At 36.3% G+C, this 23,894-nt stretch overlaps 1 protein-coding gene across 1 annotated transcript in view; it reads left to right on the top strand.

The window, feature by feature from the left end:
- ATPSCKMT (ATP synthase c subunit lysine N-methyltransferase) overlaps positions 1-23,350 on the top strand; it is a 39,515-nt gene extending 16,165 nt beyond the window's left edge. Inside the window, exons 3-5 of the mRNA XM_074205898.1 lie at positions 7,070-7,207; positions 10,642-10,692; positions 18,639-23,350. Of these exons, the coding sequence (XP_074061999.1) occupies positions 7,070-7,207; positions 10,642-10,692; positions 18,639-18,833 (384 nt within the window). The 3' untranslated portion in view covers positions 18,834-23,350. The remainder of the gene's footprint in view (positions 1-7,069; positions 7,208-10,641; positions 10,693-18,638) is intronic.
- Positions 23,351-23,894: the final 544 nt, after the last annotated feature.

The following is a 23,894-nucleotide window of genomic DNA, read 5'->3' as shown; positions in this document are numbered from 1 at the left end:
TCAGGGCTGGTGATCTATCCACTTTGCCACCTAGCCGCCCCTAAATTTAGGGATTCTTAACCTTTTCTTATGCTGTGGCTACCTTTGGTAGTTTGGAGAAGTGTTTTTAATTCCATAAAATATAAAGAATTAAATTTAAAATTATATTGAAATAAAGATATAAATATTTTCTCAACCAATTTCATGGATACCTTGAAATTTATCTAAAGACTGCTTGGGGAATCCATGGACCCAGTTTAAGAAACCCTATTAGAATAGAATAGAATAGAATAGAATAGAATAGAATAGAATAGAATAGAATATTTGTCATTCTTGACAAATTTCATCCAGCTTCTGTTTGAAGACTTCTTTCTAGTCAGGGAGAACCCACTACTTCTTAAGGTAGCCCATTCCACTTGAAGAAACTCTAATTTTTAAGAAGTTTTCCTTATGTGAAATATAAAACCACCTCTCTATACTGTATTGTGGTGTTCGTTCACTTTCAAACATGTCTGACTCGATGACCCCATTTGGATTTTCTTGGGTTGTTTCATCATTAATCTTAAAGAATTTCAGAGGATAGAGGACTGGCCCTGGAGTCAGGCAAACTTGAATTCAAATCCCTGAAAATTTTAGACTGAACTGGAAACTGAAACCAAGACTGTCTTACTCTTGGAGTCCAAGCCACACCACTGCTGCTTGTTTCTGAACCTGATTCTTATTAAATACAATATCTGCAACTGCCCTTTATCCTGGAATGCCTTATTACAGTGTGGAAGTGATCCCAGTTTTTTCTAGGCTAATCTAACTTGTTCTCTGCTAAGATGTCCTGGAAGAACCAGTGATGGACAACTTATCTTTTGTCAGAGGAGTCTTAACTGAGTTTAGGGAAGTGAATTGTGAGGTCCACTGCATTGTGATGAGGCTGTATGGGCAAATGGATAAAGCCTGATCCCTGGAATCTGAGTTCAGATTTGTCTTCAGACTCTTAATGCTAGCTGGATCTGGGCAAGTCATTAAATCTCTTTGGACCCCAGTTTTTTCCCATCTGAAAATGGGAATAACGCTAGTAACTACCAAGCAAGGTTGAGATCAGATGAGAATAATTGTAAAGTACTTTAGCACAGTGCCTGGCCCAATGTAGATGTTATATCAACGTTAACTATTAATATAATTCTAAACTTTTTGGTTATATCTTATTTTTGGAGTCTGCAGTGGAGGAGGGGAGCATTCAAACAGATGAAATAGACAAATAGGTAAACAAAAAGAGAATCTATTTTAATGAAATCTCAGATCCTTGAATCATTAAAATAGATTCTCTTTTTGTTTACCTATTTCCTTTCCTCCTGAAAAGTTAATGTGTGATTTCTAGTTGCTAATCAAGTTAAACTTGCTACTGTTCAAGTATTTGTTAATGAAGTTAAAGTCATGTTGCCTAGATTTCCCTTTGACAATTTCAGTAGAGGAGTTTTCTATTATTCTGACCCTTTTATACTTCTGATATTTTCTCAAATTCATCTTTCTAGGCTTTGAGATGGTTGTTGATGGATCAAAACTACCTTTTGTTTTGATAGTCCTATATAACATTTATATTGAGCTCACTTAACACACAGAGAATTTTAAAGCTTATACAGACTTTACCATTGATGAAGTAGAAATTCTTACTGTGGATTCATGTTTGTTTTTGTATTTTTATTGTTCAAGCCCAGTGTTTTTCCTAATAGGATTGTAAAATGAGGGGGTTGAACCTGGATGGTCTCTGACACCTTGACTCTCAATCTATGATTCTATGATCACAGGTTCTAATAATACTATACATTAAATTGTACCAAATTGCACTAAAGCTAATACTTGATTTGGTCAAGCTTAGTTTTTTTTGTTTTTTTTTTACCTTTTAGAGGTTCGATGTCCTTATTGATTTGCTTACGAAAAGCCATAGTAATGCCTTCATTCTTCAGTAGAAATTGTTGGGGAAAAAAAAGAAAAAAAAAGAAATTGTTGGGAGCTCGATTGCTTCTAATATATGGTGCTTCAGGTATACTTTGAAGCTGAGTAATATTCAGTCTTAGGAGAAAACCTTATTTTGTCTTTTATTCTGTGTATCATATCTCAGTTTTTTCCTGTTATTTCTCCTTTTGAGTGAGTGATCTTGTAGGTTAACCTGGTTTTTCTTTATGTATCTCTTTTATTGGGGAGATACATACCTTGCCTTGTGTGAGGAACAACAGTGAAATGGTTGAGAAATAGAAAAAATCCCATCCTTTGTGAGGCCCTCTTTGGACTTCTTATGGAGTTCCCTTTTGGACTCTTGACTCCCTTAGAGTCACATATAGCACACACAGATGGGGCCCATTTATTGATACACTTAAAATTGAAGTTGTACTTTTTTACTTACAAAAAGTGTGATGACCTTATATCTGGTTGAGTGGAAGGAAATCAGCTGTAGCTCTGGATTCAGTTCAAGTCCATTCCCTGATGCTTAGATCCTACATGTCATGGGAAAGTCACTAACTCTTTCTGGGTCTTAAAATTTCCTCATGTGTACTTATATGCATTGGAGTCTTTAGACCCCAAAGCCATCTTGTAAAAAATTGTACTTGCATTGGGAATTTTTCTTTCTTTACCTTTGTTTTTGAATGGCCCAAATGACTCAAAATTATCTCTACTCTTTCCTCTTGTTCTGTTATCTTGCTTTTAAAATGTTGTTTTAGGTGAGTTGTCCATTTATTTTGTTTTACTTCTTGTCCTACCACTGTCATCTTGTAAAACATTTTTGTTTACCATTGGTTCCATATTTTCATTTACATTTCTCACAGATTTCTCAACATTTTGCTAATTTTTATTATTTTGTCTTGTTCCTTTTTAACTAATGGCATATTTTTTTTTACTGACTTAAAATTCATCTTTTTTTTTAACCATCACCAGCTTTTCTTTTGTTTCTCTCAGAGTGTTTATGACTTTCTTTATTATGTAAGAGGTTCACATTTGTTTCCAATGTTGTTGCCTAGTGCATTTGGTTTTATGTTAGTTAATTTTTTATTCTCTTTTGGAATCTATATTTTGATTTTTTTAATACATAATAATTATTCGTTGCACTGGAGTTTTTTCCCCTTGTTGGTTTAATTTTTTGACTGTTCCTTTTTCCTTTTGTGAGAGGCTATTTTAGAGGCTTTAGATTACCTCCTTATTTTTTTTCATTCATTTGTTCATATATTCATTTAAAAATAGTTCTTCCATCAGTAGAATTATCTTTTTTATTTAATATTTATTTATTCTCATTTTGTACAAATAATGTTTTTTTATGCATTAATAAAATATTCTTGTTTAAGAGTAAACAAAATACCCCCTCCCCTAAAAATATAGACTTGCTTGAGCAATAAAGGGGAGAGAAAAAATTAAAATTAAAAAAATAATAGTAATAATTGTAGGTATGGCCAGGTGGCACAGTGGATGGAGCACCAGCCCTGGAGCCAGGAGCACCCGAGCCCAAATCTGGCCCCATACACCCAACAATCACACAGCTGTGTGACATGCAAGCCACCTCAACCCCACTGCCCTGCAAAAACCAAAAAAAGAAGAAAAAAAAGACCCCAAAATAAAATAAAATAGTAATAATAATAGTAGGGGTGGCCGGGTGGCAGACAGAGCACTGGCCCTTGAGCCAGGAGCACCCTGGTCCAAATCTAGCCTCAGACACCCAACAATCACCCTACTATACAGCCCCAGGCAGGCCACCCTGCAACCCCCCCCCAAAAAAAAAAATAAAATGTGCTTCAGTCTGTGTTCTAACACCACTAACTCTGTTGCGGGTGGATCACATTCTTTATGATAAGTCCATCACAAAGATCATATTTTTCCAACGTTGCCATTGCTGATTGCAACTCCCTCCTTTCATATTTCTCCACTACCATGTACTATATTCTCTCTCCTTTCACTCTGACTCTTCTGTAGGGTAGCTGAGTGGCGCAACAGACAGATCCCTGGTCCTGGGACCAAGAGGCCCCGAGCCCAGCATCCACCTGACTCTATGGTCCCAGACAGGCCATCCAATCCCAGCCCCTTGCAAGATGTAAAAAAGAATGTGTTATATCTGACCACTCTCCCCCCCATGGTCCATCTTCTCCTCCATCATTCACCTCCCCCCTTCTTCCTGTCCCCCCCTCCTTCTTACTCCAGATGCCTATACCCCATTGAGTATATATGCTGTTTCCTCTCCTAGCCACCTCTGATGAGAGCGAAGATTCCCTCATTCCCCCTTGTCTTCCCCCCCTTCCATGTCATTGCAATAGCTCATTGTAATAAAGAAAAATTTTATTATATGAAATATCTTGGCCTATCCCCCCCCCCTTCTTTTTCTTTCTCCCATTACATTTCCCTTTTTTCTATTGACTCTATTTTTGTACCACATTTTATTTTCAAATTCAGCTTTCTCCTGTGCTTCATTTATAAAAGCTCCTTCTACCTGTTCTGTTAACTGAGAAAGTTCATATGAGTATTATCAGTGTCATTTTTCTATACAGGAATACATGCAGTTCATCATCATTGAGTCCCTCATATTTTCCCCCTCTCCTCCACTCTCTATGCTTCACCTGAGTCCTGTACTTGAAGGTCAAACCTTCTGTTCAGCTCTGGCCATTCCAACAGGAACATTTGAAATTCCCCTAGTTCATTGAAAGTCCATCTTTTTCCCTGGAAGAGGACATTCATTTTTGCTGGGTAGTTGATTCTCGGTTGCATTCTAAGCTCTTTTGCCGTCCAGTATATTATATTCCAAGCCCTACGAGCTTTTAATGTAGCTGCTGCTATGTCCTCTGAGATCCTGACTGCAGCTCCACGGTATTTGAATTGTGTCCTTCTGGCTGCTTGTAATATTTTCTCTTTGACTTGGGAATTCTGGAACTTGGCTATAATATTTCTGGGACTTGCTTTTTTTTTTTTGGATCTCTTTCTTGGGGAGATTGGTGGATTCTCTCCATTTCTATTTTGCCCTCTGCTTCTAGGAGATCAGGGCAATTTTCCTGTAGTATTTCTTTGAAAATGTCAAGGCTCTTTTCCTGATCATGACTTTCAGGTATTCCAATAATTTTTAAATTATCTTTCCTAAATCTGTTTTCCATATCAGTTGTTTATTCAATGAGATGTTTCACATTTTCTTCTAATTTTTCATTCTTTTGGTTTTGAAGTATTGAGTCCTGATTTCTTGTAAAATCAGCAATCTCCCTGAGTTCTATTCTTTGTCTGAAGGATTTGTTTTCCTCAGAGAGCTTTCTTATCTCTCTTTCCATCTGGCCAATTCTGCTTTTTAAAGCATTCTTCTCCTCAATCACTTTTGAACTGTTTTATCCATTTGACCCAAGCTGGTTTTTAGCATGCTATTTTCTTCAGCATTTTTTTGGATTTCCTTGACTAAGCTGCTGACTTCATTTTCATGTTTTTCCTGCATCTCTCTCATTTCTTTTCCCAGTTTTTCTTCTAACTCCTTCATCTGATTTTCAAAGTCTTTTTTGAGCTCTGTCATAGCCTGAGCCCAATTTCTGTTTTTTCTTGGAGTCTTTAGATACAGGAGCTTGTGCTTCCTCATCTTCAGATTGAGTGTTTTGATCCTTCTTGGGCTCACAGGCAAAGTATTTCTCAATGGTGTTCCTCTTTTTTTCTCTGCTTACTCATTTTCCCAGCCTGAGCCTGGTTTGGGGGTGCTTCCTGAGCTTTTGGGACACTCCCACAAAGATCTCAGTGTGTGAGGCTCAGTCCTCCCTCCTGGTCTGTGAATGACCACAAGCGCCCCCCTCTGCTACGGGGCTGAGGTAGGGGGGCCCTGCTATTCTATGGGGGGGGGGCCTAGACTGCGATCAGGATCTGAATGTGGTCAGAACTCCAGTGTCCTGTTCTAGGGACAGAGGATAGAGCTTGGCAGTCTCTCTCTGCTCCCTCCCTAGGTTCAGTGTGCTCATGCCCTAGGGGCTTCTGCTTACCAGCTTCTGCTTCCTGTTCCTAGATCTGGGCTGCTGAGGCCAGGCTGTGTGCCCTGAGGGCTGGGCTTCAGGTGCTCCCTCTGGCAGAGTTTTCCCCACTGTTCCCCCACTTTGTGCTTGGTGCTCCCCGGGGTGTAGATCAGGAGACTCCCCCACTACTGTGAGCTGTGGCTCCCAGCACCCTGGGGCTGCCTCCAGGAGGCTGAAGTTCTTTTGCTCTGGCAGGCCAACCCTCTGGCCCCTCCAACCCCGGGGAGCAGAGCCTTTCTGCTCTTTTGCAGGTTACCTTGAGTAGAACTGCCTCACTGGGTCCCTTTGTGGGTTCTGTCTCTTGAAAATTTAGTTAAGAGTCATTAGTTTATAAGTTTTATGAGAGAGCGCCTAAGAGATGATCCTCTCTTGTCACCATCTTGGCTCTGCCCCACCTCCTTATTTTCAATTCATTGCCTCCCTATTTTGATTTTGAGTTTTTTTCTGTATCTATTCTTGTGGAAAATACTGGGAAGCAGGATTCCCTTGTAAATTCTTATTACATCTTGCTAGAAGTGAACAGTTGCCTTAACATTCTTCTACACTTCTCTTCAATTGCTTTTAAAGTTTGGGTATATTATCAAGTGCCAAGGAAATTAAGTGTATCAGCTGTCAATTTAGATAATTGATATAAAAGACATTCATATTTTCACAGTTAATAAACTTAAGAAATTTTTTCCCTGTGTTGCAGAATTTTGACAGATTATCTGCAATTTCCTGTTAGTCATATCTATGGGTTTCACTATGGCTTTGGAAAATCAAGAATCAAGTACATAAATGTTGTGGAAAACACCTGTACTTCTGTCTTATTGATAATTGATGTGAGATGGATATAATACACAGTAGATAAAGGATCCTAAAAAATTTGGTTATAATTTTATATACAATTAGCAGTGTATCTTCAAATTATAGTTTTTAGCAGTGCTTTATTTACACTTAATAAATTTTCAGTTAGGTAATTGATTGATTTATGATGATCATTCCAGTGAGTTGAATTAGGAAATACTTTGGTCCTTAGGTGTAGAATAATTTGTTGATTTTTCTTCCTATGTTTGAGTAATGAATAAATGCTGATTTGTTTTCTGTAGGTCATTGCTGCTGCAAAAGAAGGATTCAGAGCTGTTGGCTATGAATTAAATCCTTGGCTAGTTTGGTATTCCAGGTATCGTGCTTGGAGAGAAGGTGTCCATGATACTGCAAAATTTTATATTTCAGATTTATGGAAGGTAGGTATATAGAAGATAGAGCTCATGAAGGAGCTAATCAGTATTTTAATTGATATAATAATATAATTTAATTATTTAAATTTGTAAAATATTATGGTATATTTGGTGTAAAGGCGAAGGGAAAATCTATGAAAAGTAACAAATCACTTTTTTTTTGCAAGGCAAATGGGGTTAAGTGGCTTACCCAAGGCCATACAGCTAGGTAATTATTAAGTGACTCAGGTACTCCTGGCTCCAGGGCTGGTGCTCTGCACCACCTACCTGCCCCCAAATTACTTTTTAAAATAAGACAAAAATAAAATAGTATTATAGAGATAATTTTGTATTCTGGATCTTTTAGCAAATGGAATTTAGCTAATATTTAGACATTAGTTTTTTAAATTCAGTCTGCTTAAAGTATAACAAAATTTTTTTGTAAGAAGTTATGTGAATTCCAATTGTTGATTCACTCAATCATAAATAAGTTGCTTATTAATCTCTACTATACAATTGCAATGATGTCAATGTAGGATCTTAAAAATTGTAACTAAGATTTTAACTTTGTCAGACATTTCTGGTAAGTACCTGACTATTTATTTGTTTGTTTGTTTATGGTTTTTGCAAGGTAATGGGGTTAAGTGATGCCCAAGGCCATGCAGCTAAGTAATTATTAAGTGTCTGAGGCTGGACTTTGAACTCAGATCCTCCTGACTCCTGGGCCGGTGCTCTGTCCACTGTGCCATCTAGCTGCCCCCCACTATTTGACTTTTTATTTTTTTTTTTAGGTTTTTTTTTTTTTTGGCAAGGCAGTGGGGTTAAGTGGCTTGCCCAAGGCCACACAGCTAAGGTAATTATTAAGTATCTGAGGCTGGACTTTGAACTCAGATCCTCCTGACTCCTGGGCCAGTGCTCTGTCTACTGGGCCAGTGCTCTATCTACTGTGCCACCTAGCCACCCCTTGACTTTCTATTTATAAAAAAAAAACCCAAAACTCCCCAAAACACCTTTTTTTAAAAAAATGATTATTTCATTACGTTTTTCACTTCAACAAAAATGAATTTTTCTTGAATTTTCTGATACAGAAAACTTTTTACTTAAAGTTTTTCAGTCACGACTTTTGAAATTCACTGGTTACATTAATAATGAGTTTCAATGAAACAAAACAATTTTGTTTTAGATCTACTGTATAACTGTGCCCCAATCTTTTTATAGAAATTTAATAAAGTTTTGCCTGACCACCTTCTCTGATGAACCACTTTTCTCATTTTCTCTTTGAAGATCATTTCAATATTATATGACAAGCTAATATTTTAAGACTGATGGTAGTAGAATTTCAAGAAGAATTCAGTTTGAAAATAGTAGACCTTGAATTTTCCATTAGCTTATTTGCATAAATCACTTTGGTGAAATAGTAAAATGAGGTTGCTACAATTTTCATTCCACTTTATTTCTATTTTATTTGTTCAGTTAACTAGCATTTGTTTACTAAGTTTCTGGCCTTGTGGTAAGCATCGGGGATACAAATAGAAGCATAAAGACAGGGGCTTACATTTGAATTGGGGAAGATAGTTCATAAAAAGAAGCTGAGAAGAGTTATTAGGAGAGGGTGGAAGGAGAAAGAAGGTAACTGGTTCTTGGGCATGGTAGAATAAAATTTATAGAGATAAATCATCTGAGTTTCTGAGAGGGATCAATCAGATTATCTGCAACTTCCTATATCATATCAATGGGTTTCACTATGGCTTTAAATAATTAAGAATCAAGTATAAAAAAGTGAGACCTCAGGAACAGAGAGTATTTGTGAGAAGAAATCCAGGAGTGGAATTAACTTCTAGGAGGGTAAAAAGGGTATCCTGGAGAAAGTCTTGGGGAAATGAATCATTATTTTGGCTTGGAGAGGGATAAGCTTAATTGTCTTTGCTGCTGTCCTTATCATCATTTCTAGTAGTGATTGGAGAGAAAAGTTTTTCTACAATTTTTTTTATATGTAATGACTTTTCTAACTCTTGTCTTAGAGAATCATATATTCAGAACTAAAGGACATTGGAGACTATCTGGTCCAAATACTTGCATTTATTAAAGTTATATTTGAGTTATTTCCTTTTTTTAAATTTTAATTTACTTTTTGCAAGGCAATGGGGTTAAGTGGCTTACCCAAGGCCACACAGCAAGGTAATTATTAAGTGTCTGAGGCCGGATTTGAACTCAGGTACTCTTGACTCCAGGACTGGTGCTCTATCCAGTGCACCACCTAGCCACTCCATGTTGTTTCCTTTTAAAAATAACTATTTAGGGTGGCTAGGTGGCACAGTGGATAGAGCACCAGCCCTGGAGGCAGGAGTACCTGAGTTCAAATCCGGCCTCAGACACTTAATAATTACCTAGCTGTGTGGCCTTGGGCAAGCCACTTAACCCTATTGCCTTGGAAAAACTAAAAAAAAAATCCCCCCCCCCCCTTACTTTGTAGTAGATTCTCCTCTCCCCATACTTCTCCACTGTAACAAATAAATATAGCCAAGCAAAACAAATTAATGCACTCTTTGTATCTGAAAAACAGTATTCCTCTCTTTCTCCCCATTTCATTTTAAAAATGAGGAAATTGTGACTTAGACAGATTAAATGACTTGCCTAAAATTGTTATGGTAATGTCAAGGTTAGGATTTGTATTTTTTGACTTGAAATTCATGACTTCTCCCATCATACCATACTTCCTGTTCTTTTTTTGGCCTTTCTCAGTGTTATTTGGCAATGTGGAGAGAGCACTGCAGTAGGAACCAGGAGATTTTGTTTTCTGCCCCTTGCTAGCTGCTATTTGTCCTTTGTTCTCAAAGATGATTATGATATCAGGGAAATGAGACCAAGGCATGTACATGAATTGTATTTGAGTGAGGGGATGCAGTGTTAAGTCACTAGTCTTATTTTCTCCTCCAGATCCATTTGGGTCAAGTGACCCAATATGAACAGGATGACTGGAGATAGTCAGGGTTAAGTGACTTGCCCAAAGTCACGTAGCTACTAAATGTCAAAGACTAGATTTGAACTCAGGTCCTCCTGACTTCAGGGCAGGCATTCTATCCACTGAAACATCTAGCTGCCCAACAAAATCATGATCATCATCCATTATCATCATCATCATCATCACCATTATCACCTTCCCTACTGGTCAGTATGAAACCACGTCCCCCCTATTAGTTATGTGACTTTTGGCATCCTCTTTGAGACTTAATTTCCTTATCTTACATTCCTTGTTCATGAATAATAATACTTATAACATCTACCTTAATTAGGTTCCTTACAGAATAGTTGTGAAGATCAAATATATATGTGAAAACATTTTGTAACCATAAAATGCTACATTTTAACTTATTACCTCCTCCTGTTTCTATGAAAAATTATTTAGTACATTAACATTTCTCAGATTAATCTATAAAACTTTTTTCTTTTCTTTTCCTTAGGTTAGTTTTTCACAATATACAAATGTAGTTATTTTTGGAGTGCCTCAGATGGTAAGTATAGTTGTTTTTTGTTTTGTTTTTTCCCTGTGTGATAGCTTTGAAAAGATGCTTTGTCCTAGTTAATTACTGTACCTACTAAAGTGCTTGATCTAAAAATGGTTTGCCACAGATTTTTAGTATCCATTGATGTTCAATAATTCATTGGCTTGTTAAAAACCCATACTTCAAGTGCTCAGAATTTTTTTTTTTTAGGTTTTTTGCAAGGCAAGGGGGTTAAGTGGCTTGCCCAAGATCACACAGCTAGATAATTATTAAGTGTCTGAGACTGAATTTGAACTCAGGTCCTCCTGACTCCAGGGCCAGTGCTCTATCCACAGTGCCACCTAGCCACCCCCTAGGGCTCAAAAATTTAAAAATTAAAAATGATGTTATACTTAGGTATGTAAGCCTCAAGAGTTTCCATTTCAAGCGTTCAAGAAGTACTAGTGCTTTATATAGTTCATATTTATCACTTTTGTACTGCTTAAATTACTTGGAAAAGTTCTTGGAATGTTCACTTGAAATTGATCATTCAGATTTTTCAGTGAGATAGTTTTCAGGGCAGATAAGCATTGACTTGTTTTAGTTTGCTTCTTGTGGACTGATTATAACAGTATTTTAGTTTTTGGAAAGACTATATACATGGAATACTTTAAATTAACATATAATTGTTTCTTTAAGATCTGGAGTGGAAAATGTTTTTTCATTTTTATGTGATTCATGTTGTAGCATTCTTGGTGAATTGTGTGTTTGTTGAGATATTACCATTTTAAATAGCTTTTTAAAAAAGAATGAAAAACTTTGATATCTTAGTAATTCAAACTTTTATGTTTTTTTCAGATGTTTGTAATTTTTATTGTTTCACTAATTCTTTTTTAAAAATTTTATTTATTTAAGGCAATGGGATTGAATGACTTGCCCAAGGTCACACAGGCAACTGTTAAGTGTTTGAGGCGGCATTTGGACTCAAGTCCTCCTGACTCCAGGGCCAGTGGTCTGTCCACTATGCCACCTAGTTGCCCCCGTTTCATTAATTCTTAATTTATGTATTAAACCAATCCATTCTTTTGTTTTATTCAAAATATTAAGTTACTATTACTGAATTATTTTTGAAGTAATTAGGTTTATGTATATATATATATATATATATATATATATATATATATATATATAATATTTAGCACCTCATGGTCATACTCATTTTAACAGTGTACAGTTATCACTACTGTACCTAATCTGAATCATTTCCCTACTAATGAATTTTGACAGCATATTTGCTTTTGTAACTTTTGATCATTCTGAGTAGGACTGATTATTTTAGTGAGATCAACAATTTTAGTTTTGTGAACAGTACTTTTAAGACATCCAGAATTTGTATTGTTATTGATTTTTAAATTTATTTTTAAAGCCTATATAAGACTTGCTGAATTTTGGCTGGAATGGTGGAATGATAATTTTTAATGGTAGATTTATTACAATTATCAGCCATATTCCAGGAGAGGGCAGTAGAGGTCTTTGCTATATAGAAAATACTATATACCTATATAGTCTGTTCTCACTTTGGGTTATAGTCTGTTCTCATTTCAAGTTGAGAGTGCACAGTTATTGCATTTTTGATGACCTAAAAGTTGTAGATTTTGGGGAGCTAGTCCCTCAGAGGAAATTAGAGCACCTTTGATTTGCTCAGTGTTCTAATAGTCATTGGTTTCATTCATCCAGGCATAAATCTGTAGTTGAAAATTTAGTGTCATTTTAGAATTTATATAAAAAAAGTATGTCTTTCTGCTAAGAGACACTTAACAGATCGTGGGGTACCTTTTGTTTATCTATGCTAGTGGATTAGAGCAATACAAATAATCCTCAAATATAAAACAATACATCTCTTTGATTTGGGGGAATATTTTAAATGATAGTTCTGAGAAGTACTAGATTCATATTCGTAATTATATTTTGTTTAATTGGCAGTATGGCAAAGTGAAAAAATTTGGAGATCTGGGTTTTAGTCTGTTTAACTTTCTTACTTTGGACAAATCACTTAGCTTTTAATGGGTCTTTTTTTTTGCAAGGCAGTGGGGTTAAATAGCTTGCCCAAGGCCATAGAGCTAGGTAATGAACTTTGGTTCTCCTGACTCTAGGACTGGTGTTCTGTCCACTGCACCACCTAGCTGTCCCAGGCCTTATTTTCTTTAATTAATCAAGAACTTATATGTCAATTGGGGCAAGAGAGGTGGCACAATGGATAGGTGGCTAGGTCTGGAGTCAGGAAGACATCTTCTTAAGTTCAAATCTAACCTCACACACATGCTATCTGGGTGACCATGGGGATCCACTCAATCTTCTTTGCCTCAAGGTTTCCTTTATAGAAAGAAATGGTAAACCACTCTAGCATCTTTGCCAAGAAAATCCCAAAAGGAATCACAAAGAGGTAAACATGACTGAAAAAGGACTAAACAAATGTGCCACTCACCATACTAGGCATAGCGTAAAAAGACAATCTATTTTCAATCAACAAACATTTATTAAGCTTTTCCTTTGTACTAGTTACTGTGCTATGTGCTCATGATCAAAATAAAAAGGAAAAAAAATTGTCCCTGCCCTCATGGAATTTACATTCTAGTTGGGAAAACAGCTTTTGTTTTATTTTATTTTATTTCATTTTTATTTGAATTTTACAATTTTTTTTCCCCATCCTTGCTCCCCCCCCACAGAAGGCAGTCTGATAGTTTTTACATTATTTCCATGCTATACATTGCTCAAAATTGAATGTGTTGAGAGAAAAATCATGTCCTCAAGGAAAAAATAAAATATAAGAGATAGCAAAATTACATAATACATAAGATAACTTTTTTTAAAAAAATTGAATGTAGGGGGCGGCTAAGTGGCGTAGTAGATAAAGCATTGACCCTGGAGTCAGGAGTATCTGGGTTCAAATCCGGCCTCAGACACTTAATAATTACCTAGCCGTGTGGCCTTGGGCAAGCCACTTAGCCCCGTTTGCCTTGCAAAACAAACTTAAAAAAAAAAATTGAATGTAATCATCTTTGGTCTTTGTTTAAAATCCACAATTCTTTCTTTGGATACAGATGGTATTCTCCATCACAGATACTCCTAAATTGTTTTGGATTATTGTACTGATGAAATGAGCAAGTCCATTAAGGTTGATCATCACCCTCAAGTTGCCGTTATGGTGTACAATATTCTTCTGGTCTGCTCATGTTGCTCAGCCTCAGTTCATTCAAGTCTTTGTAGGCTTCTCTGAATTCCCATCCCTCCTGGTTTCTAATAATGTACATATACCACAATTTGTTCAGCCATTTGGACAATGATGGACATTCACTTGATTTCCAATTCTTTGCCACCACAAACAGAGCTGTTATGAATATTTTGGTACAAGTAATGTTTTTACCCTTTCTCATGATCTCTTTCAGGAAGTAGACCCAGTAGTGGTATTGCTGGATTGAAGGTTATGCTCATTTTTATTGCCATTTGGGCATAATTCCAAATTGTTCTCCAGAAAAGTTGGATGAGTTCACAGTTCCATCAGAAATGTATTAGTGTTCCAGATTTCCCACATCGCTTCCAATATTGATCATTGTCCTTTCTGGTCATTTTGGCTAATCTGAGAGGTGTGAGGTGGTACCTCAGAGGTTCTTTAATTTGCATTTCTCTAATCAATTATGATTTAGAGCAATTTTTCAAATGACTATGGATTGCTATGATTTTCTCATCTGTAAATTGCCTCTGCATTATAAAATTGACTTGGTTCTCTCTATATTTTAGGTTTTTTTTTTTTCAAGGCAAATGGAATTAAGTGGCTTGTCCAAGGCCACATGGCTAGGTAATAAGTGTCTGAGACCGGATTTGAACCCAGGCACTCCTGACTCCAGGGTCGGTGCTTTATCCACTGTGCCACCTAGCTGCCCCTAAAATATGTGAAATCTTTTTTTTTTTAGGTTTTGCAAGTCAAATGGGGTTAAGTGGCTTGCCCAAGGCCACACAGCTAGGTAATTATCAAGTGTCAGAGACTGGATTTGAACCCAGGTACTCCTGACTTCAAGGCCAGTGCTCTATCCACTGCACCACCTAGCTGCCCCTCTATATATTTTAGAAATGAGTCCTTTGTCAGAAATACTAGTTGTAAAAATTGGAGGAAACAACTTTTACATAGATGATACATACAAAATAAATAGAGAGTAGATAGAAGGTGCCTTAGAGAAAACGGCACTAGCAGCTGGAGAGACTGGGAAAGACCTACAGAAGATGGTGGCTTAGGCTGATTCTTCTTTTTTTTCTAAGACAATAGGGTTAAGTAACTTGCCCAAGGTCACACAGCTAGGTAATTAAGTGTCTAAGGTCATATTTGAACTCAGGTCCTCCTGACTCCAGGGTCAGTGCTCTATCCACTGTGCCATCCAGGCACCCCTGTTTAGACTGATTCTTAAAGAGAAAGCCAAGGATTCTCTAAGGTTATGATGGAGAGCCTTTTAAGTGGGGGCCAACCCGTGCAAATACACCGAGGAGATTAGGAAATGGATGTTATGTGTGAAAACAGTATTTAGAATATGATGGCCAGATGATAGAGTGAATGGAAGATAATTATAATTTGGAAAGATAGGAAGGGGCTAACTTTGAAGAACTTTCAATACCAAATAGAAAGAGTCTTTGGAGTTTATTGAGTAAGAGAATGGCTTAGTCAGACCAGTGCTTTAGGAAAATATTTTGAGAGTTGTATAGAGAATGAATTGGAATAGGAGATACTTCAGGTAGGAATCTGGAAGGTTAACACAAATAGTGCTGGGGAGAGGGAATGAGACCTGAACTAGGGTGTTGGCCCTGTGAGTGGAGAGAAGTGGGTATATTTGGAAGAAGATTGGCTATAAGGGTAAGAGAGAATCTGAGGATCTGTGTGGTTGTAAACTTGAGTAACAAGGATAATGGTGCCCTTTATTGTAACAGAATATTTTGGAAGAGTGGTGGTTTTAGGAGGGAAGAAAGTGAGTTACTTTTGGATATGTTAAGGTTGAGATGCCTTCAGGCTATCTAGTCTAAGATGTCGAGGAGGTTTAAGCACTAATTAAGGGAACAACACATACATATTTAGTTATATTTAAAACACAAATATTAGTATATAAAAAGCCATCGCAAAAGCAGACTTAAGGTAAACTTTAGAGGGAAAAGCACTAGTAGTGAAAGGTTTTTAAGGCATTCTACAACTTCATACAATTATATACTTCTAATATTTAAAATTTTGTACATACTTCTAATTTCAAGGAAGCTGACCCTCCTGTCTGCTAAGTGGCAAAGGAAAATCGAATATTATTTTCTTGTGGACTGTTTATTCATGGATGATTAACATTATTGATAACTTCATTTTTTCCATGGACAACTATAAAAGGACCTTATAGATTATCAGAATGAGAAAATGGAAACAAGGGGTATTAACTGACCTGCCTAAAGTTAAACAGCTAGCTAGTTAAGAACCTAGTTAAGAAATATTCATAACAGCTCTGTTTGTGGTGGCAAAGAACTGGAAATCAAGTGAATGTCCATCATTGTCCATTTCACACATAATATAACTCCCAGAACTTCTAAAGCTCTTTTATCACTTGAATGGAGATCATATTTTCTGAACTCAAAATCAAGAATCTTTTATACAAAGATTAATGAAACAGATCTCTTCTTGAAACAGGGACTCTTCTGGAAATTTCAGGATGTATATTCTCTAAGACTCCATCTTCAGTAACTTATTTCTAGGTAGTACTCTGTATTGGGAGTAGCCTAAGATGTAAATTTAAATGTATCTAATATATTATTAGGAGTCAATGTCTGACTATGTTTTAGTGTATTTTAATTATTCCATTACTAGAAAAATAAATAATCTTGTAAAAGATTAGTTTATGAAAATAAACTAACATCCAGTCATAGTGTTTTATAGTAAAGAGATGACTTTTTCTTCTTTTTTAAAGTTATTGTTTCATTATCTAAAAGAATAGCCAGTTAAAACGGTAATCAAATTTTAGCCAAGCAGTATAATACGTTTTTCTGTTTAATAGCTAAATTCCATAAAAATAAGCACTGGCAAGAAATGATTGAAGAAAATGTACTACTATTAGCATGTTTTGATATAAAAACATATCTAAACATTCAGTATTTATTCTTATTAACAACTTTCTGGTGAGGCCAGTTAATCTTGAGATTTCATTGAGTTATTCAACTTATTTCATTTGAAATTGTAAAGGTATAATTGGACCATGATGACTTTGTGTCACTTTCAAATCTGTAATTGTGTGGGTAATTTTGAATTCCATTAAGCAGATATGACACATCACTGCTTCTCTTTGTGTATGATATCGAGAATTAGATTCGTTGCATATTTATGTATAATTTAGTCAGTTAATTTCTTATGATTGAAATAGCTCCTTTCATTTTTAGGTTTATCTTGACTCAGCACAAGACACAAAGCCATTTTTTAAATAAAAGAAAGTATAAAAATGAAAAGAACAGTAAAATGAATAACTTTGTAATTATCCTTTTATGAACAAAATTACCATATGAAATCCTTGAGGTTTTGGTAAAACATCATCCATATATTATATCCTTCTTTGAATTTCACTTATTTCAAGGGTAGAGAAGACAGTCTTTATTTTATTAGTTAAAACAACCTTAAATATACTCTTTAGTTGCTATAGTTTTTCTTTTACAAGTTCCTATCATTTAATTTAGCACCTTTATTATTATTATTATTTTTTTTTTAGGTTTTTGCAAGGCAAATGGGGTTAAGTGGCTTGCCCAAGGCCACACAGCTAGGTAATTATTAAGTGTCTGAGACTGGTGCTCTATCCACCATGCCACCTAGCCACCCCAAGGATATACTTTTACAATGCAATGAGAGTTACAAGAAGTCAAGTCAAGGGGCGGTTAGGTGGCATGGTGGATAGAGCACTGGCCCTGGAGTCAGGAGTACCTGAATTCAAATGCAGCCTCAGACACTTAATAATTACCTAGCTGTGTGACCTTATAGACGGGATAACTAAATTGTCATACTAATAAGGAATTTTAATGATTTCTTTAATTTTCATTGATATGTTTTGTATTGATAATTCTTTCATTTCTGAATATACTCTTCTTTCTCCATTTTTAGTGAGCCATCTCTGTAACAAAGAATAAATATTTGGAATATTTTATTCCCACAAGTTTGTACCCCTAGGAAAAAGGGAGGGAGTTACAGTTTGCTTTTCATTTTTTTCATTTATATATCATATATTGTTTTTCTTATATTTTACTTTGCTTCAATAACTCTTCCCTTCTGAATTTTTCATATTCATTATTTCTTATAATTTATTCTGAATTTTTCATATTCACTATTTCTTATGATTTAGTTATAGTTTATTACATTAATGTACTAGAGTTTAACTATTTCTCAGTAAATGAGCATCTTGAATAAAACATTTTTGTAATTAATAACATTTGTAAATATTAAAATTAGTAAATCATTTAAATCTATTTGCATTATAGATGTAGTTATAAAATTAGAGCCAAGTGTAATTAATATGTCTTATTAAGCTGGCATATTTTATAACTGACAGGTCCGTAATTGCAAGGTACTTTGTTTTATGTATGTTTTTTAGGGTTTTTTTGCAAGGCAATGGGGTTAAGTGACTTGCCCAAGGTCACACAGCTACGTAATTATTAAGTGTCTGAGGCTGGATTTGAATTCAGGTCCTCCTGACTCCAGGGCCGGTGTTCTACCACTGTGCTACCTACCTGCCCTGTTTTATGTATTTTAATTAATGAATTATTTTAGACTTTTTATTTGATCTGAAGTGATCTCTTTCACAAAATAACTACAGAAGAAAAGCTACAATAGTTTTTAAGAATTATAAAATGCAGAAGGAATTTCTAAACAGACATATAACCTAACTTGCTTACTGTATCAGTGCTTATCTTATTCTCTACAGATGCCACAGTTGGAGAAGAAACTTCAACTAGAACTGGAAGATGATGCCAGAGTCATTGCTTGCCGATTTCCTTTTCCACACTGGATCCCAGATCATATTATTGGAGAAGGGATAGATACTGTGTGGGCATATGATCCTAAGACTTTTAGAGGAAAGAGCTGTCCCAAACCTGTGCCAAATGTACATTTGTATTAAGTCATCCAGGTGAAAGCTTTGTTGAAAGCACAGTTCTTGATTATTTCTAGTATAAAGCACATTTACATCTAGTAGACTTACCAAACTGTACCTTAATAAATGTCTTTTTTTTTAAAATTAGGAAAATGCCCTGTGAAATGGATAGGGAAATTATTTTCTTTTGAGAGGACCAAAGGAAAAGAAATTAAGGAACATAAGTGGATTATGAATGTGTAATGAAAGAATATCTGAAATCCATTTACTATAATGTCATGCACTTGAACTCTCAATATATATAAATTGGTGATGATGATTTTCATAGAACAAGACCATGGTTAAGAACAAATGATCCCTTCTTAAAGATCTTAAAATTACATAAATGTAATTTCCTATAAGTTATTTAAAATTTCAATTTTATCTCTGCCTCTTTTGTCAAAATTAGTAACCCAAAGGATTTCATAAATCGTTTAACAACATATTTGGTGTTAATTATTTCCTAGACCAGTAAAGATCTGAATCTTTTTCCCCAAAATCCTATGAAAAATTCGTTTGGGACTTCCGGCCAAGATGGTGGAGAGAAGACAGGCACTGTGATAAGTGTACCTCTTTCCCCTCAAAAACAACATGAGAGAAACCCCTTAACAAAAAATCGTTGCAGAATTTCTAAATTAGTGCCTTCAATTATGTGAATCCTGAGCCCTTGGAAGAGGGGAACACAGTTCCCCAGTTATTGTGAAACCATCAATAAGCAAATTTAACTTTTGTATACCAGTTAAATAATATCACACACACACATGCATGCACTGTTAGTTTTCAAATGCATGTGGATGCTGCTGGGATGAATAAAAAACATTCCCTTAAAAGCATTCCTGAATTCATAATAATTTTCTGTCATGTGTTTTTTTTCAGTCAGTGATACTAACAGTACAGCCATTATTGTGTAGAGATTCAATCAATTTTGTGATATTAGAAAGCATCTCTCATTCAAAAACATAGGGATCCCCTACTTTGTTAATATTTTATTTAATATGAATACAGCCATTCACCTCATCTCTCTTGTTGGGCACAAAAGATTGTTGTTTTGCTTGATAGTCAAGTGAAGGAAAACCTTTGACTTACTGGAAAACAGTCTTCCTATTTGTGAAAGCTGAAATTGACTGAAAATATTCCATGCTATAGTTCAAGTGACATTTGACTATCTTAGAAATAAGTGAATCACCAGTAGTAACATAAGCTAAAAGTCTGTTGAAAATAGTTGTTTTCCTGGTGCTTCCTGAGCCTCCCTAGTCTTTTACCCTCCAGGAAATGGTTATGCACATACACACACACACACACACGTATGTACATACGTTCATTTTCCTAGAAAATGAAAAGGGCACTAAAACATTTATTTGTACAGTCCACTTTGAATGGTCCTGATCTATTTAGATGTTCTACTGAAAAATTCTTCACAAAACATGAACTTCTTAATCAATGTTATCCATTGGTGTCTACTCTTTTTTTTTTTTTTTTTTTAGGTTTTTGCAAGGCAAACGGGGTTAAGTGGCTTGCCCAAGGCCACACAGCTAGGTAATTATTAAGTGTCTGAGACCAGATTTGAACCCGAACTCCGGGGCCGGTGCTTTATCCACTGCGCCACCTAGCCACCTCTAGTGTCTACTCTTAATAAAGACTTTTAAAATGCAGTGCTTGGTAGTTCTGTAAATTTATTATTATGGAAACTGTTGCCACAATAAATTCTGTGACCATAGATTCATAGATTTAGAGCTCAGGACTTTAGGGCTGTCTAGTATAAGCTCTTTCCACTTTTTTTTTTAATAGATGGAAGAACTTAGGTACAGAAAGGGGAAATGATTTATCAAGTTAACAAATGCCAAGAGTCCATTATATGCAAGTCTACACTAGAAGCTAGTTATACCAAAAAAAGGTAAAACCGACTCTACCTTTAAGAACTTCACAGGGAGAGCCAAAACCAACTTCTTTGACTTTCTAAATCCAACGCTTTTCAATGTACTATACTGGTCTGTTTTAAACTGATAGCTATTTTAATTAAGAACAGTGAATTTGAGTCACTAGATCTAGGTCCAGTTTCTGACTGTCTTGTGGCCAATTCAACAAGCCTTTATTAGGCTTCTATTGTGTGCAAGCAAGGCAGAGTTGATGGACTTTGTAATGACAGCCCAAAGACTTGGGGGATAGAAACTATAGCATTAATAACAGATTCCCGGCCCCCATAATAAAACTTACCAGATGGTTGGGGACCCATTTTTGCCAATTTTGCTGCTACTGGGAAGACCAATAAGATTTAAATAAAAATTTAACCTTTATATAAATGTTTAGTTTGCAAAATACCTAACTTACATGATCTCATTTGAGCATCATCCCAATTCTAGGAGGTGAGACTGGGGGATTGCCTATTTTCAGATGGAGAAACATATTTGGGGATGAGATTTGCCAATAGTGGCAATATCAGAGGTAGGATTTGAACTCAGACTTTGCTGATCTAAAGTCTTGTGAATTTTCCATGTCATCTACTTTGACTATCATACTAAGAGCATGCTTTCAGACTGCTCTTAGGCATATAAACCAGTTTTGAGGGAAAGTATAATGTGTATTTCTTGGTGTTTATAGCATTAAGATAAAATGGGAAGTTGTGGAAGAATGACTAGAAAGTCCTTGCTATCAGCATACTTGATAATTGTTAAGCTCTGACTATTAGTGTCATCAAATGATATTGATGTCAGGATTAGCTGACTGGAGTGTGTCATTGCATGCCTAGCCATCAAAAAGACTTGATAGCTGAGGGGCAGAGCCAAGATGGCAGCGTGAAGGCAACATTTCCCCCCAAAATTATAAAAGCCAACAAATTATGACTCCAGTCAAAATTTAGAGGGGCAGAACCTACAGAAAGACTGAGAGATACATTTTCCCAGTCCAAGATAACTTAGAAATTCCATGGGAAAGGTGTGTTTCACCAGGACTGGGGGTTGGGAAAAAAACACAGTTGTAGTGGAGGCCACTGCAGCCCAGCCCAGGGATCACCAGCAACAGCTTGAAGGGACTGTGAGAGAACTCTGCTAACCAGAATGATTGTGGAGTGAGGAGCACACCAACTGCAGAACCTGCAGCAAGAATTGGCGGAAACCAGCCTTCACCTCCAGTGCACAGTCCATAGATGGCAAGGGGGTCAGGGGAAACTGCAGAAATCTTTCTGCTCTCCCTGGGGCAGGACTCTGCTGTTTGCCTCAGATGCAGGTTGCAATTTGGCCTTCCTTACTAAGATAGCAGGGTGCCTCCTCACAGCTCCAGAGGGGAGTGTCTGTGGTCATCCACATATCAAAGCACAGGCAAGAGAGCATATGCCCTTGGAGGAATAAAGGTCCCAGTGGGGTGTTTCAAAAAAAAAAACCCAAAGTGGATATTCCAATAATACTCAAAAGCTCAGGAAGCACCCCAAAACCAGGCACAGGCTGGAGAAATGAGTAAACAGAAAAAAGAGGAACACCATTGAGAAATACGTTGTCTGTGATCCCAAGAATCTTCCTTAATCTGAAGATGAGGAAGTACTAGCTCCAGCATCTAAAGAGTCCATGAAAAACAGAAGGTGGGCTCAGGCTATAACAGCTCAAAAAAGATTTTGACAAGGGAGATGGAAGAAAAATTGGGGAAAGAAATGAGATGCAGGAAAAACATGAAAAAGAGATCAGTAGCTCCAAAAAAATGCTGAAGAAAATAACATGTTAAAAATCAGCATGGGTCAAATGCATAAAACAGTTCAAAAAGTTATTGAAGAGAAGAATGCTTTAAAAAGCAGAATTGGCCAGATGGAAAAGGAGACAATAAAGCTCTCTGAGGAAAGCACATTCATCATATGTAGAATGATGACTTTATGAGAAGTCAAGACACAATACTTCAACACCAAAAGAACGAAAAATTAGAAGAAAATAGGAAATCTCATTGAAAAGCAATTGATCTGGAAAACAGATTCAGGAAGGATAATTTAAAAATTACTGGGATTCCTGAAAGTCATGATCAGGAAAAGAGCCTTGACATCATTTTCAAAGAATTACTACAGGAAAATTGCCCTGATAACCTAGAAGGAGAGGGCAAAATAGAAATTGAGAGAATCCACCAATCTTCCCCAGAAAGAGATCCAAAAAAGACAACCCCCAGGAATATTACAGCCAGGTTACAGAACTTGCAAGTCAAAGAGAAAATTTTACAAGCAGCCAGATAGGATATAATTTAAATATCATGGAGCTTCAGTCAGGATCACACAGGACTTAGCAGCAACTACATAAGGGATCGTAGGGCTTGGAATATAATACTCTGGAAGGTGAAAGAGCTTGGAATGCAACCAAGAATCAAGAAACCAGCAAAAACTGAACAACCTTTCCAGGGGAAAAGATGGACATTCAGTGAACCAGGGAAATTTCAAATGTTCCTGTTGGAATGGCCAGAGCTGAACAGAAAGTTTGACCTTCAAATATAGGACTCAGGTGAAGCATAGAGAGTGGAGGAGAAGGGGAAAATATGAGGGACTTAATGATGATGAATTGCATGTATTCCTGCATAGAAAAATGATACTGATAATACTCATATGAAACTTCTCATTTAATTGGGCAGGTAGCAGGAGCTTTTATAGATGAAGCACAAGAGAGAGCTGAATCTGAAGATATTATAAAAATGGAGTTAATGGCTAAAAGGGAAATGCACTGAGAGTAAGAGAAAGGAGAGGTGGCATAGGCTGAGATATTTTGTATAAAAGATTTCTTTTTCTTCTTTTTTGCAATGTGCTTTTGCGAAGATATGGGGGGGGGGAAGGTGAGGGGGAATGAAGGAACCTTCACTCTCATCAGAAATGGCTCAGAGAGGAAACAGCATACACACTCAATAGGGTATAGACATCTAGAGTAAAAAGGAGAGAAGGGAGAAAGGGGAAGGGGAGAATGTGAATGATACAGGAGAGGCTAGTTCATAGGAGAGAACAGTCAGATATAACACATTTTCTTTTTTACTTCTCACAAGGGGCTGGGATTGAGTGGCTTGATGGGACCACGGGGCCGAGTGGTTGCTGAGTCT

Source organism: Macrotis lagotis, chromosome X (genome assembly GCF_037893015.1).
Source record: "Macrotis lagotis isolate mMagLag1 chromosome X, bilby.v1.9.chrom.fasta, whole genome shotgun sequence".
Taxonomy (NCBI): domain Eukaryota; kingdom Metazoa; phylum Chordata; class Mammalia; order Peramelemorphia; family Peramelidae; genus Macrotis; species Macrotis lagotis.
Note: the sequence above shows the minus strand (reverse complement) of the source record. Positions and strands in the feature narration are given on the sequence as shown.